At 35.6% G+C, this 16,784-nt stretch overlaps 1 protein-coding gene across 4 annotated transcripts in view; it reads right to left on the bottom strand.

The window, feature by feature from the left end:
- MYO6 (myosin VI) overlaps window positions 1-16,784 on the bottom strand; it is a 99,184-nt gene that overhangs the window by 50,788 nt on the left and 31,612 nt on the right. For all 4 annotated transcript variants that reach the window (XR_006180853.1, XM_042881120.1, XM_042881098.1 and 1 more), the window contains exons 3-9: window positions 15,963-16,032; window positions 11,246-11,319; window positions 9,107-9,236; window positions 8,204-8,309; window positions 6,542-6,597; window positions 4,311-4,408; window positions 3,315-3,479 (exon numbers count right to left, since the gene is read on the bottom strand). Coding sequence is in view for 3 of the 4 variants with exons in the window: in XM_042881120.1 (XP_042737054.1) it covers window positions 3,315-3,479; window positions 4,311-4,408; window positions 6,542-6,597; window positions 8,204-8,309; window positions 9,107-9,236; window positions 11,246-11,319; window positions 15,963-16,032 (699 nt within the window). In the remaining variant the exon portion in view is untranslated. The remainder of the gene's footprint in view (window positions 1-3,314; window positions 3,480-4,310; window positions 4,409-6,541; window positions 6,598-8,203; window positions 8,310-9,106; window positions 9,237-11,245; window positions 11,320-15,962; window positions 16,033-16,784) is intronic.

The following is a 16,784-nucleotide window of genomic DNA, read 5'->3' as shown; positions in this document are numbered from 1 at the left end:
ATCACAAATTTCCTTTTGACTAAACGTAATCAACTTCAGAAGGTGAAAAAGAAATGTTGTATTTGTTAATATCTAACATGCAGAGCAGACCTTTCTCATGTAGCAAGGAGCACAGGACTCATACTAACTTCTAGAGAGGTAACAAATATTCCCAAGAGAAATGAGAGTACCTGTTGCAAATTTAGTAGAAGTCCAAAAAATAATATTCAAGTCTGATAAGACAGGTGTCACTGTAAGCTCTTTAGAGGGGGAACAAGCACAGCGAGTGCCTTCTGTACAGGCATCCATGTTGTTCAGTACTATACTGCACAAGCCTGATTTTAAGCAGGTTATAAGTGCGACCTTGATATCTACAATATCATGTAGTCTCATGAGCAGAGCTTTTGATTAAAACATTCCCAAGAGAGGGCACGTAGCATATCAGATACAGAATTAAAAATCTATTAACTACAAGAAGTATGTATTAATGAAGAAGAGACTACTCGCAGAATCACAGAATTGTAGGGGTTGGAAGGGACCTCCAGAGATCATAGAGTACAACCCCCCTGCCAAAGCAGGTTCCCTACAGCAGGTCACACAGGTAGGCGTCCAGGCGAGACTTGAACATCTCCAGAGAAGGAGACTCCACAGCCCCCCTGGGCAGCCTGTTCCAGTGCTCCGTCACCTCACTGTAAAGAAGTTCTTGCGCACATTCGTGCAAAATACTCAAAAGTATTCATTTAATAAGCTGCCGAAGGTTTTTGCGTTAAAACATTTTAAAAAAATAGAATACAGAATATTGTGTGTAACAATTGTACAATAAAGTTCTGGCTTTTAGGAATTAAGATTGTCTAATACAAAATGGAATATATGGAACTATCTCATCTAAATAACTACTATTTGGTTCAAAAGTATCAGGAACTTTGCATCCTTAAGGCTTCTGGCTTCGTACTGAATTTTACAAAATACAGACAACACCGGGTAAAGTAACAGATAAGCACAATTCAACAAGCTTTATTTAAAAAATCAAGTCATAGAAACAAAAAAAAACCACCTATCAATGTAGTAGCATAATGCTTTGTTAGCAGTACTCCTCACCCCACTTAAGCCAATAAGTGTGTCAATTAATTTTTGTCCTTCCAATTCTACATGCTCTCCAGGTTTGTGTTACACAGACCTTACAAGCCCTATGCAGCAATTTGCTCTGGGTACTTTAGAAATGCTCAGTTCTGTTTCAGTGACATTCCAAATCAAGCATATCCCAAGAAACAACACAAAGGTGAAGACAAGTGGCAGAACTCGAGCAAACTGATGCCTAACAGCATGATTTGCTTTGCCGATATTTTTCTTTTCAACACAAGGCAATAAAGCACATGATGATATTTGTATATATTACAGTTTATGTGTGATTGTCAAAAGGAAACAAACTAATATATTTGTAAATCAATAACAAAATTGCAAGAATGAGTGACTGAAGTCTTCACCTGAGAAGTAAAATCAGTGATAGCAGTCTAAAATGATGAAAGGCTTAGAAGTTCCCCAAAAGGGAAGACAACAGCTTGCTTTAATGGGAAACAAATGGGGGGGAGAAATCAAGAAAACAATGAGAAACAACTATATAGTTGCACTGGTTGCACGCCAGGACAACATTATTAGTTCACCAAGAAAAAAAAAAAAAAAACAGACTGCAATTATCAAAGAGTAAAACACTGAAAATCAAATGAGAATTTAAAAATAAAGGAAGTAGGGTTGGAATCACACAAATAGAATACAGCAGCAAAGATGTTTGACTGGGAAGAAGGAAAAGAAAGCAAAGGAAATCGCATAATTTGTCAATTGCTTTTGAAAATAATTCAGTGACATCTGCAGGAAGAGAAGCAAGAAGTAAGAAGGAAAGCTGGAACAAAAAATTAAACTGAGGTTGTAAAACTATTTAGTAAAAGATGGGAGGAAAACTATGCCAAAATGTAATGGTAGCACAGAAAACCAGCCTGCTTGTGGGATTTCTGATGGAAATGTAACATACAATCTGGGTTAGTCAGGCAAAACCACATGATCTCAGGAAAGGGAAAAAATGCCAAAAATAAAGCACGGGGAGAAGAAGCGAGGACAGTAAACAAATTAAAAGAACAGCCACAGTGGTTTGAATTAAAAGGTCAATGCATACTATCCAATATCTCATCTTCAACCATAACCTGTATTTCACCCAAAGATTTTACTATTCCTTTCTGAGCTGACAAAAAACAGCACACAATTTACAAACATGGCAACATGACACACCATTTCACACTTTTACTTTGCTAGTATTTCTTGAAATTCTACTCTTGCCATTTCTCTGACACCGAATATTAAGCTAACATTTTTAAAGAAGTACATAGAATTATTCCTTCCTGTTATTTTAAGTTCATTTTCATGTAGGTACTGTTAAGAACACTATATTCAGCACTGACTGTATTTGTATTTTATTTTCCTGTTCTACAGCTGAGTGACTGAACCAGTAAATGCTGAAAAACAGCAAAAACCCAGAAAAAAATAAGTAGTCCTCGGGAAAGAATAAATTAGCAGATGAAAAACATAAGGAAAAGCATGCTTAATAACAAGAAGTAATCCTGGGCAGAAGAGGTGAGCACGAACTTCAGATTAAATGGAGATAAAAGTGCAAGTTTTCAGCCTAACAGATAAGCGAGTCTTATCATACAACCTGGGGTGACCAAGAATGACAGATAGTTTGAGGAGAGAAACAGGGAAACTGGAGTAATGCTAATGACGAATCTAGACATCAGAGAAAGATAGAAACAGGACACAGCAATGCAGGAAAGACAAGGGAAAGTACATAGATTTCAACAGAGAAGTACAATCACTTTATCACCATGATTTGATCCTTGGTATGAAGTGTGAGGTAATAATTTGAAGGACACAATCTCAGGACAGAAATATCAGGCCTTCCTTAATGCATGGTTGGAAGAGGAAGAAATAAAAGCAGTCTTTATAAGGATCCCACAGAACAGCTGGGTCACAATCAAAAAATTTGCACTTTCCACCTCAAGAAAAGCCAACAGCAAAATCATGAGCAACTGGGTATGCAGTGGTACCTTATTGGAAAAAGCAAAGATTCCTCAGTTTTAAAACACAGAGGAAAACTACAGGAAGCTTTCCAATAAGAACAAAATGGCTAACAGTCCTATGCCCAGATCAAATAGATTTTCATTTTCTGAATTTTCTAACAGAAAAAAAGTTTGTCAAAGATAATAAACAGATAATTTAATAAGATTTAAAAGAGACGTCCACGTATGGCAGCAACGTAAAGCTTTACAACTACTGACTCCAATACTTACCCTGAAGCTGTCAGGAGAGCTTAGATACAGTTTTTCTCTAATGTCTTCTGGAGCACCGGCACAAAGCCTGTAAAAGATATGATAATTCCTCTCTTCTTTGCCTTGCACACAGATCCGAGATTTCTCCAGAAGGTAATGTGATACAAATCCACCAACCACCGAGTTCTAGGAGGAAGAAATATTTTTCTGATTATTTGAATTTTTATTTAATATTTATTTTTAGATTATTTGTGTGAGAGTTTTTCAATTTACAATTGTCTGCTCAAGTCTATTTCAACTAACACTGCCCCAGAGCTTAAAATATATATTTTAACTAATGGGTATCAAGCTTAAGATGAGAAAGTTTCCTCTACCATAACTTCTCCTCGGTGCTAGCACTGTGCCATGTACATTTCTCTTACCAGAAGGCTCTACTTCATAACGACAAGCAGAAATCCTACATGCATACGCTTAAGCTATTCTAGCTAAAATACATTCAAAGAAAAATCTTCATAGGCTACACAGCGAGTAGTACTTCTGACCAAAAAAATAAAAAAATAAAAAAATAAAACAATCAATTTTAAGACTTTTTTCACACACATAACATTAATGTGAAGTCTTAAAATTTTATACAAATACGTAACAATCAGAAATTCATATAAAATATTAAAGCATTAAAATAAATTTATAACAGCTGATATATATACACAATTCACACCTGTTTGTGAATTAAAGGAATGCATAAATGCTTAAGAGTAATTAAGTTATTCTTCAGTTTGCCTTTTCCCTTTGTGTGATGTTTGGATGGAAGCAATTTTCCCATTGATTTGACACACAGTTTTCCAGCAGTGACACAGTGCTGTGGCTTTCCTTTCATGGTGATAAATATAAATCAAATAGGAAAAGCAAGGACAGTGAGTATTTGGTGTAAGATAAGTCTATTTAACCTACTTCCAATCTAGCATTTCCATTCTATAGCAAAAATCATCACTATTATCTGTATCAAAACTCCAGTACCTTCTCATTGAAGTGAATTTCCACGAATTTCCCAAAACGACTGCTATTGTTGTTACGAATAGTCTTTGCATTTCCAAAGGCTTCCAATAATGGATTTGCTGATTATAAAAAATAAATATTTAAAGAAGTGTTAAAACGTGATCGATGAAGTAGCAGTAGGAAAGGGAAAAATAAATTCATACTAATTATTCAGTTAACTTATTGAGAATAAGGTGTGAAAATTAAAGGAAAAATATTACCTATTATAAATAACTCATTTTGCAAATTGTACTGGATATACAGTGGTGGAATTTACAATGAAGTGTTTAAATGTCATATAACACTGCAAAACAATTGAATTAATACTGTAAGAAATTCAGAGACGATCACCAAAAATGATTCAGTGGTGTTCTTCTAACAGCAAGCAGATAAATAAATGATACACAAACTATAAGATACAATACACAGTTTGACATTTCCCAATAAGTTGTTGGTCATAAAATCTAAACTGCCCATTTATCCCATCGACAAAAATGTCACTGAAATGTCATGCACATATTAGATTGATTAGGAAAAAAAAAATATATTAGAAAAGCTGTTTTCAAAACCACCTTAAAAGTGCCCTTTCAGATTAGCTGGATTAAATGAATGAGAGATTTATTTTTATTTTTTTTTACTGGCTGCAGTTTTCAAGCATCTTAAAGACAAATCCATACAGAAAGAGCTGCTGAAATCTAATGCTTGCTTTATATTATTCAAGTCATGCATGGTTTAAGCAGTTTGAAAATGCTTAGTAGTTTTGAAACACAAGGCTACCGACTGTACTTTGATAACTCTGAAGATAAAAGAAAATCAGTTTACTGAATTGCACTAATAACAAACCAAAGAAAATATCTGCAGAATATTTGAAGGCTTTTAATTAAAAAAACATGCATTGGAAATTACGTGAGCAGAAACTCAGGCCTAAAACTGACAACCATCTACAAATCTATTCCTACAATTGAACAGTGAAGGAATAACTACAGTGGTCAGATAAATTAGGGATGATAATACATTATTTGGTAGGACACCAGCATTAACTTCTTTGATTTGGGGTTTTTGCTTTGTTTTTAAAGCACAACTTTAAGCATATGCAAGAAAATCCAAGTCTCACTTTCACAACCATCTCACTAAGAGGCCCTGGTAACTGTTCAGGTGTCCAGATACTTTACCTATTAACAGATGTGAAGAATGGTTTATGAATTTAAAAAATTTGCAGGAGTTCTTTCAGTAGGATTAAGGTTCCTCTATTAATACAGATGCTTTAAGAGCACTCATTAAAAATGTGCTTCAAAAAATTTAAAATTCATGCATCAGATGCTGATTAGAAACAACAAAAACACTAAACAAATCACTTCTCAAAATACCTGTAAGTACCAATTAATTATCCAACTCTTGGGCTACTTTCTAGGTTCCTTTAGCACACAATGAATTTCACTAAAGACTGGTTTAAATAAACCTACAGCAATAACAGACTAAAGACTGTAGTACATGTCTTGAATGATCCAGTGAGTCAAACTATGTAAATGGAAATACTTGAAGTTTAAGAAAAAGACACTAAGAGTAATGAAATTCTGGAATAAATCTTCAAGAAAATATAGAAGACTGAAGCTTTTTCAGAGTGGTTGGTTTTTGAGATGCGTGTTTCTTATCAAAATTATTTCCAGGTTAATCAGGAATTCCACACAACATTGAAAAGGGCCAACCAGACAACCATAAAGAAAAAAAGTCTCTTTTGACCTTGTTTGGGAGTCTATTATGAAGACAGACACAATGAAGAAGAAAGTGTTAATCCAAAAGATATGCCTTACGGCAAAAAGCACGAACAACTCTGAACTATATGATAAACCTCCCTCCTTTGAGAATTTCATGGTGAGAAGAAGGCATTACATCTTGCTAATACTAACAGGTATTAATGAGAATGCAATCTTAGCCTTGTGGATTAATAAAAGATAAAATCCAGCGTTGGCTACACAACAACTCAAACTCCACATCAAGGACTGCGTGACCTTATATTAAATAAAAGTGAAGCAAATCAAAAATAAAAAACCTTTTTTAAGAACTTAAGATCCAAGTAAACTATCTAAATTACTCCACAGGAAGTCTGATAGTATTTTCATCCTAGCTGTTATTTTACTGACACTTCAAATTCAAAAAGAATTTTAAAAAATATTATAATTGAACCTTAAATGAAATTAGGCAAAATTCAGTACCTTCTACAATTCTGTCATCAATATCTTGGCCAGTACCATAGGACTCGGTCAAATATCTGTAAAGCAAGATAAATACAAGTAAATTACTGAATTTTCCCATGTGTTTCCTAAATTAAACACAAGTTCCATGCATACAACTTCAGCATTCACAGTCATCAACGTTAATAAAATGCTGAAGTGTAGATGGTGATATAGGAAATTGCAATGCATAAGTAAAATAAGAGTCAATTTAGCAATTGAAGAAAGAATTGAAAACAAATCCAAAACTTTCTCTTAAGTTGCACCTCTTTTTCCGCTCCCCCACTCCCAGCTCTCAAGTACAGGGCATACCTCCTGGAAATTTACAACTAAATCTGGGACACATTTTAAGCTGTTCTTGAAATAGAACCTTCCAAAAAAGTTCAGGAACATTAACAGAGCTATATTACTGCCTTTTGCCTCCTGATGAGTACACAAGGAAGAAGCCTTCCTGTTTTAAGAACTCATTAATAACATTTTGTACACATGTTATGTGGGGGCAGTTGGCAGAGAGATGCAGCAGTGCTGACATTTGCCTGCCACGTAATCAGAACTTCCTCTGTTGAGAAGCAGAAGAATAACATCCTTTGAGGATATTCCTCAGGGGATGTTCTCCCAGTACGTGCTGTGTTTTGTGGGTTTTTTAAGCAGGACCAAAGTTGTGAGCCATATTCTGTCAGGACCTTGCTGCAACTCCTACAGCTCTCCAGTAAAGGTTGCAAAGGGGCAGAGAACAGTGTGATGGACAGATGGCCAGCCACGATGATTCTTCCTGGGATATAGAAGATAATACCACTACCATGTATATAATGCCAGGGAAAAGGCAATTAAAGATTTACACAGAGAAATAAGGGAAGGAGAGGACAGAATGAATTCAAACTGCCTGCACTGTGCTTTCCTAGTCAGGTCACTTGTATTCTAGTTGAATTTAATGGAGCATTACTCTCCAGTTATAGTGTTCCAGAACAATATAAATCAGTTAAAGTATGACACAAATATGGTCAAGATTATTTAAAACATGTAAGAGGAAAGCTGATCAGCAATATGACCTCCACATAGTTTAACGTGCTTGATTCAGTATCTTGCATACATGAACATCAATAAATAAATAAATGAATCCCATTATTCAGTATTTATTCAGTAAAGTAGGGTAGAAATATATTACAATTGCAATTGTCTCAGCAATTAAGAGTTAAAAACTATGGATCATCAAGCAAACTGAAGAAACAATGACAGGGAAAACAGATAATTGCACACATATGGCAGAAACGAGCGTGTCTCGCAAGACACAGTTAAAAAGCCTAGTTTCCATTTTATCAACGACAATACCAGATACACAATACCGAAACAACTGCATCATAGACCATAATAACTGCATAATAAACCATATATGATGCCACTACAAGTGAGTTAAGGCTTCTGTAGATGTACAGCCATTGCCATATGATCCATATGCTATCTTGTCAGCATTTAAGCTTAACTCTATGAATCTCATGAACTAAAGTGTACATAGAAGCATACACATAAACTTCTGAATCAAGACTTACTGCTGTGCTACTGAGTGCCATATAATTAGCTCTGTATTTCAAACAAACACATCAAAACAAGAGATTCACTGAATTACTTTGGTTCAAAATTACAAACCTCAAAACAAATTTAGTGTTTTCTGTCTTGCCAGCTCCGGATTCTCCAGAAACTATGATGGACTGACTCATCTTGAGTACTTTCATATCGCGGTATGCTTTATCAGCTTAAATGAAAGAATACATGAAACATGACAAATTATGCTTGCAACTCTCCTGAAAAATCAAATAAAAAACTAGCCACAATACAAACATGCAAACTCAGTATTTTCAAAAAATTCTTTACAATTGAGTGTATTACATTTTATTGAAGTTTCTCTTTGAATTACATGATAGCTGTCCACCCACCAACACCAACACATGATAGCTTGGAGTCTTTGATAGCAAAAATTTACCAAACTCAGGTAGGACAAAGTAAAACAAAAACATCCACCTGGTATTGAGCATTTTCAGTTAAACGTGTTCACAAAACAGCTGAAAATCAATTTTATTTTAACATATTTTTAAATGCACAATGTGACAAATATTTTCTTAAACACGGTTACATTCAAAGTAATTTGTGATCAGGTTTATACCAATAATAATATTTAAATGTGCTTTCTGCCTATAAAATAATCACATAAAAAGAAGCAATGCATGCGATTTGGCAGTGTAGTGAAAGACAAATGCAATCACTATATTTTGCCAGTTTTGTGTATGTCATTCTTCATTTTTAAAAATGTGATTATTTTTATGATTGTAAATTATATTAAAACTGCTCAGACGTAAAACACTGGAGGAACAGAACAATCATAAATAGTTGCCAAAAATCTTCGAACTGTATATCAAAGTGGTGAAAATTTGCAATGTTAGCCACCATGTTTTATTTGTAGCAGCTCTCAGTAATTGAATCAAAGGTGCAATTTATATACATCTGCAATTTAGTGCTTGCTTTGTAAAAGACAAAATCAGACTCAATACATACCAATAGCAAAGACATGTGGGGGCAGTGTCCCAAGTGATCTACCCTGGTACTTTTTAATAGCCTCCGAAGAATAGAACTTAGGTATATCAAAATATGGATTCACTGCAATAAGAATGTTGGCTACATATGTCTGTGAAGAAAAGAATTAACAGCAAATTATTAGCTACTATCCAACCAAAGTAGTTAACAGCAATTTTCTATTATTATTGAAGTGTAAAGTTGAAGTACAACAATTAGATTTACAATTTTCTCCAGCTATTGCAGATCAAAGAAGAGATATGCTTTCAGAGTTCTTCAAATCATCTTTCCAGGACTTCTGTGAAAAAGCACTTCTCAGGAGAATTTCCTAACCACTGAGCTGTGGAGCATGTCCCAAATTTGACCTCTGTCTCTCTCCTTTTAAATGATTTCCTACTGTATGTGTTTCTAGATCAGGGATAAGGCATCACTACTTCCTCTTCTAAAGCAAAAAAGTAAGCTCTTGGCTAGCATATTGCATTCTCCTCCAATGAGGACAATAATTTTTCAGTATCAAATGGAAGCAACTCAGCAGGAAGGACTGACAGAATAGCGCCTGGGAAATTGCTCAAGCCAGGCAATAAAAGCATTCAGCTGAGAGAAATTAGCTACGGCCGCTTCCGAAGTGAGAAATGCAGAATACAAATGCTTTGTAATTGACAAAGAATTTGGGGGAGGGGGAAGGCTGCTTTTTACTTTTCCATCTGAAAAATCTTTCATACTTTCGTTTTAATGATCAGATCACATACAAGCATGGCCTGATGTCTGAAGCACAGAAAAAAGCAGATTGGTGGGAAAAGGTATAAAGAATATCAGATAAACCCTCAGACTGAATAACTTATTTGGTTTATTGTTAGTGAGTATATCCCAAGACTAAAAATCTCCAGACTGAATTTTAGGCGCTGTCATGAAATGCTGATAGAAGGCTGGATCACACATAACACAACATTTTTTTTTCAGATGCTTCTATTTTCATCATTATTTCAATGATATAAGATAGAAGCACAGAGCTCTCCAAGAGCTGCAAGTATTAAAATTCATTTTCTTTTCAGTGACAATGCAAATGCTGTCAATCAGAACTAAACAAAAAAAAAAAAAAAAACAAATTCCAACTGTATCAAAAAGTTACAATGAAATGGTAATTAAGATAATTTGATATTTTTTCCAGAAAATGTATGTACATGGGGCAACACATTAGTAGCACTTGTTCAAAGGGAAGAAAAAATTTATGAACCTAAATACTATCCTCCCTTATGATAAGATCAGTTTTAGAGTTTATTTCATTGGGTTTTTTTTGTGTCTGTTTCATTATTATTTCTCCAGTACAGCATTCGAATCACCATTTTAATTCATTTATCTTAAAGCTGGTGCTTTATCTTGAACCTATAAAAAATGTATAGCTCTGTAAAGTTAACTGCAACAAAGGAAAACAACTATACATTCTTTATGCCTATATAAGAGGATATCACTCTTAATCAATTCATTTTAGATCAGCAGACTAACAAAAAGGTTGATTTTTCTTTCTGAAACACTGATACTTAGAAATTGCGTAGACATTTTGCATTATCACAGACCAGCTTTCTATTAGAAAAAAAGTAAGAAAGAAAATTCTTATCTTTCTTCTGTTTCACAGCTGTCAGTGTCAGGGCAGATGGCAAGGACAAAATGTAATTCAGTCAGAATTCATTAAGGACAATTAGGCAATCTGATAGCAATATAAAAGATTAAGATGGACATCTGAGCTAGGAGGTGTTAGAGACAGCACCTGTTTGCTTCGTTCAAAAATAATGAAGAAAGAACCATCTTTGTTAATAGCTACTGCAATGGTGAAGTAAGTTCACTACAGGAATTGACATCTGCGATACAACACTGTGCTACAGCTGCAACTGAGCTGTCAGGTTGAGAAAAATCTATTGCTCTGCCTGGTAAATTTAGCTAGCGTCAATCTGATACAGGTCTTAAGCAAGGTAGCAAAAAAATGCCTGAAACCTCCTAAATTTATAATGGTACAATTTCTTTTAATGTTCTTTGATTGGAGGAAAATATTAATTTTTTTGTGGATTCAGTTTTTTTGAAAGGATACTTATCATTAGACTGGTTGACATGACAGGTAATACTTACGTAAATTCTGTCCTTACTGTATCGAACTTTGATATTGTGAAGGAGAGTGGCTTCATTTAAATACATAAGGGAACCTAAAAGTAAAAGAGTCGTACAGCATTAAGAGAACAGGACTATCTTTGTGTACAGCCAAGCAACAAATCTTAGGATTAAGGATTTTACTTCCTCTTTCTTTGACTGCAGTTTAATCCTATCATTCCTATCTCTATACTTTGTTGAGGCAGATCCTCTAACTCAATCAATATACACTTTAGAAATTGTAGACCTACTCTTCATTGTACAGCCTAAGTTAAAGAAAGTTGCTGAACCAAGAATTAGACTACAGGAGCCTCAACAGAGATCCTGCAAGTGTAAATTGTCCACTCCCAAGTCCCTTATAACATCCTCACACACAAACACAGCGCTTTTCCCTCCATGCTATTCTACAAGCATGGAAACCAGTGGCTATCAAAATCCATCGCACCAACTCTTTTATTCCTTCCACATCCTCTCTGATCTCTGCAACAGCATCCACAGGGCCGCACCATGATGCTTTGAGTAAATGCTGGCCTCCTGGAGATTTTCAGCTCTTCAATTTTTCCAATGTATTTTATAGAGACAGCAGGGCAAACATCATTGCAACATCAAGCACCAGTGCAACCTTTCACATCTGTAGGCCTCCTCACGGAAACTGCTGGAGGGGGACAATATTACCACAACAAAACCTACCTATTTTTTTCTTTATATGTTAATATAGAATAACTGCAAATTCCACGAGCCCATCACAAAAAGGCAATGCAAGGCAGAGAGCAGGCACATGCACAGTTTCAACACACTGGAAAAGCTAGGCCTTGTTTTCAGCTATGAAACTCTGGAACGTGTTTGGCAATCCAAAATTGCAGAGAGCACTACAAACACAGCCTCAAATATGTTTTCAAATATGTCTGGTCATCTTTTTCTATTTGCCTAAAATTTAAGTGCAGAACACCATTTTGTCTTGTAACAATTGATTGGCTACCATACTTAGTATTCCTTAAAGCATTAGTGGCAAGTGAAAAGTTGTATACATTTGACTACTGTTTATAGAATAAGCAATGAGTGATAACTGCAATCCCCTACTTCACATGAGGCCCATACGTGCATTATCAGTAGGCAGTGACCAATAAAGCGTAGAGAGAGAGTGTCATTTCTGAACTTGAGCCAAGTGGAACCAATGCCCCTAGGGCCTAAAGGGCCCTGGCAGAGAAAAACAAATAGCAGAACCGTAGAATTGCTCAGGTTGGAAAAGACCTTAAATTCTAGCTTATTTCTGTGGATATGCAAGACAGACTGCAAATTCGCATTGCTTGTAGTCCATCTCCTCAGACACCTCGCCCAGAAAGGAAGCATGAAGCTCAGCAAGCAGCTCCTAACTTCTCCCTCAACGTTCCTTCTACTGACCCAGAAGATACTGGCAGTAGAACAGGGAGTGGCTGTACCTCCCATTATGTATACCAAAACCAGTTCTAAGCAAAGGTCACTTCAGCAGTGGTTTGCAGCCTCCCTCTGGCTTGTGTAGCTCCACTGAATAACAGTGCTTCCTTCCCTAACTAAAACACAGCTTTACTTCAGATGACTGGAGGCATTCACATTTCTCAAAGGACCTTGCAGCTTCTGGGTTGTTTAGAAGAAACCATCTTCCTCTGAAAAATCTCTTGTACATACAAATCTGCTATGTCAGAGGTTCCTAGACCACAAATTGCATGGCTGCCTTAGCAGACCTATTTATGCAGTCACCTCTTTGAATGAGGTTGTCCCAGGTGAAAGAGACATTACAGAAGGAAATGAACCAGAAACTTCTGCTTGCTCCAATAAAAGTTGAAATCTCCTTCTCCCTGTAGGTGTTGGTGAGGGGGGGTTGTAAATTTTGAACGTTGTTGCTTATGTTTAATCATTTTAATTCTCAATACTGAGTTAAGAAAATGCTGTATAGTAATTGTCTTTGTACACTTAAAATTCAAAACAACCAACCTTCTCCCTTGAATGCGTCTTCAGATGAACCTCATGTGGTTTGCATTATATTTTAAAGGAAATAGTTAGGCATCCCAAAAAATTTGGTAATTATCCAAACAACACAGAACCCCAGATTTCAACATTCTCTTAGTCCCCACCATTCTCTTAGCAAAAGGATCCCAGTCCTCATTAAAGGCACTGTACCTGCAGATTCACCATGTAATGGGAGCTTGTCTCCAACAGAAACACTGTCACCTCATTGCAAGATGTACAAAATAAAGCTTATGTCAGCAATTTCAAAAATGCACATTCTTTAAAATAAACTCCCTAAAAGCAGCAGCCACATCCAGAAACAAAGACAGCAACCAGAGAGAGAATTACTGTTATTCATATTGCTCGTTCCTAAATATAAGCAGCATATGTGCACAGTCACGGTCACAGTTACATAAACTTCACAGAAGTGAAGTCAGGCACTTAATGTCAGGAAATGCCAATGTCAAATCCATACATGCTGGCTCTCCTGTGCATGCAATAAAACGGGCTTTACATGGAAGATTATGTTTTATCCTGTAATTACTAGGCTCTATGCCTGCTGGACACTTTTTAAAAGTAATTCTTATCTGACATCCTGCCCTCCCCATTCCTTCCTTTTATGGCTTTTTTTTTTTGTCATAAAAAAATAGATGTTTCACATGTGGTGATAGCCCCCTAAAATTGAGTAAGCTTGAGGTTGTTGGGGAGTGGAAGAGGGGTGTTAATCACAAGAAAATGTAAATTATTTTAATCTGTACCATTTGCAATATTAACATTTGAGGAAGAGCTAGGTTTACAAAAAGGTTCTCTCTCGCAGCCAACATATTAGAGATATGGAAGGCTAAGGGTGGGGGAAAAAATAAAAATACTTCAGCAGATTACTCCTGGAAGGGATTTAATCACTAAGGATAGGTTCGAATGGTAAATGTATTATTAACTAGTTCTTCAGGATTTTTCAAAACTATTATAAGGAGAGACAGAAAGCATGTAGTAGTTTGTCAGGCTTCCCACGATTTATATTTAACATGCTCTTCTTAAAGATCAACAACACTCAGCACAAATCACAGAATGGCTTCGGTTAGAAGGACCTTAAAGATCATCCAATTCCAAACCCTGTACTGCGGGCACAGTTGCCAACCATTAGATCAGTTTGCCCAGAGCCACATCCAACCTGGTCTTGACCACCTCGAGAGATGGAATATCCACAACTTATCCACAATCTTCTCTAAGAGAGAAAAGGGCTAAACTTAGGATTCATATATGCTGGAGGTAAACCTCAACTGCTGAGCAAAAGGTAGAAATACATTGGAAGTCTGAAAACAGTATCTGATGCAGAAAGGATTGCTGAGCAAAATATTTGTAAGTTTTATATTTTGTTTATTAAACCACAGAAGAGATTTTTTTCAATAGGACTGTTTTAACTTAATTGAATAGTACTTCGTTAAAATCTCAAATTATATCTATTATCTCATTCCAATTTTCAGTTCCCTGACTAGAACGCTCAGACACCAGGACATCTCAGTAGCATCACTGTGACAGATGAATACATTAAATGCATTTCCCTAACAATAATCACAGAAGACAGATACCAACTTTGAAAAGTTCCTATCCACATTACATTCACTAAAATACCAAAAAATGGAAGCAAAGCTGTCAGTTTGGTTCCACCTGTAAAAACACTGCATCAGCTAAGTCCAGTCAGAAGCCTCAAGTCTCCTTTTGTTGTTACTTATTACAGAGCAGTTACAACAGCTGTACTTCCTGCCATGGGATATAAATACTATTTCACAACAGAAACTGAGGATCTTAAATCATCAAAACAAATTTGAAACTCCCACTTTTTATTTATTTTAAATGAACAACAGAAACTACTTTTCCCCACCATTTATGAAGTTACAGTTCTTTGGCCAACCAGTAACCCTCATCAGAAATACTCAAAAGAATTCCATTCATCAGAACTTCAAGACAGGATAGTTTCCATGAATAGATTTGTTCACAAAAAGCAACAGTTCTATAAAAGCTGATGATTTATCATTCATCTTTCTTGGCACTCTCTTTTCTCACCCTAGATTTGGGTACTCAATTTGTTTCTATCCAACAAACCACAAAAAATTTAACAAAACGAAAGGCCTGCAATATCAACACAATTTCTACTGTGCAAGTTCACTTCAAAAGTCCTTCTCCAGCATCACTCCTTGACCGGATTCAGTACAGCCCATTTACATTTCCAGTAGCCCCAAAGGGCCTGGATTCCTATCTCCAAATTCTGAAAAATTATCTTGACATTTTCAGCTACTCTTGCTTCCACAGGAATGCTACCTGAGGAATGAATGGGTTACGTGCAGGAAAATGCAGTAAAATACAGAGGCTGATAAAGTAACTAATTCTTAGGCTTTGCTTTAAAAGATACAGTTAATCACAAAATACTCATTGCAGTTGATCAAGATGCTGCATATATCTGAAGTCAGTCAAGTAATAATTGCACCTGAGAATAACGCATGTAACTACGGGTTTCCTCTAAAGTGCTTGGATGAAAATTTAGAAAAAAAAATGCAATAGATTATATTTTAAATGGGCCTACTTTCAGTTTAAAGGGTTAGTAAAGTTTATACACAATAAAAAGGAAATGCTGCAAGCAAACAACATTCTCACACATTTTTACTTTTTTTTTTTTTCCCCAAACGCAAAATTTATTTTTAAATTTGTAACTTACAATTATCTTCCACATCTTTTTTGCTGTCCTCTTCAGCAGGAAACACTTGATTGATAGCAGCCTGGAAAGTCTGTTAAACGAAGAATATTAACAATGTCAAAATACCTTCAAAATAAGGACTTCAAAGATGTCTTATCTCATGTTGCAAGTAAACATACCACCACTGAAGTTTCTAGCTTTATAACAGCTTTGGAAATCATACTGACCTACTAGGTGTAGACAACAGCTGCATCATTTGCATTATTGAACTACACTAGAAAAATTGCTGTAATATAAATTCTTACCACAAAAATATTTGATCCTTTTTGAAAATTGCACACAGTCGTTGGCACACAAGAGACAATGCCAAAAATAAGGATGAGAAAACTAACAATACTGCAAAGGGAAGAGAATTCTAAAGAACGAACAACTCCCTCAGCTTTGCAATGAAGGAAAAAGAAGAAAAATGAAATTATTAGTTCAGTGGAAGTAGTGCTGTTATTTTCACATTTTGTTTTAAAACATTCTCACTTAAAACATAAATATTCAGTAAACAATATTCTCTATATCCCCAATTCCCATAACTCAGGATTGTAACCATTTTCTTCAGCAAATCGATATTCGAGTTGAACAAGACTTTTCTTCAGCCCCTGTACTCCAAAAGTATAAAACCAGCCAGTTATCAAATGTTCATGTCCAAGTGAAAAAATTCATATTAAAAACAACTTTGTTTCTCCTTTATTCTCCAGAAATGATAATTCACACTGTTGTAAAAACAAAGGAAAAACATCCCAGAATGTACGTATTACAGCATCTGCATAAAACTGCAGGACAGTGTAAGAA

This window comes from Lagopus leucura, unplaced genomic scaffold (assembly GCF_019238085.1).
Source record: "Lagopus leucura isolate 7727_CA_CO unplaced genomic scaffold, USGS_WTPT01 Super-Scaffold_73, whole genome shotgun sequence".
Classification (NCBI taxonomy): Eukaryota; Metazoa; Chordata; class Aves; order Galliformes; family Phasianidae; genus Lagopus; species Lagopus leucura.
This window is presented reverse-complemented; position numbering and strand designations above follow the sequence as displayed.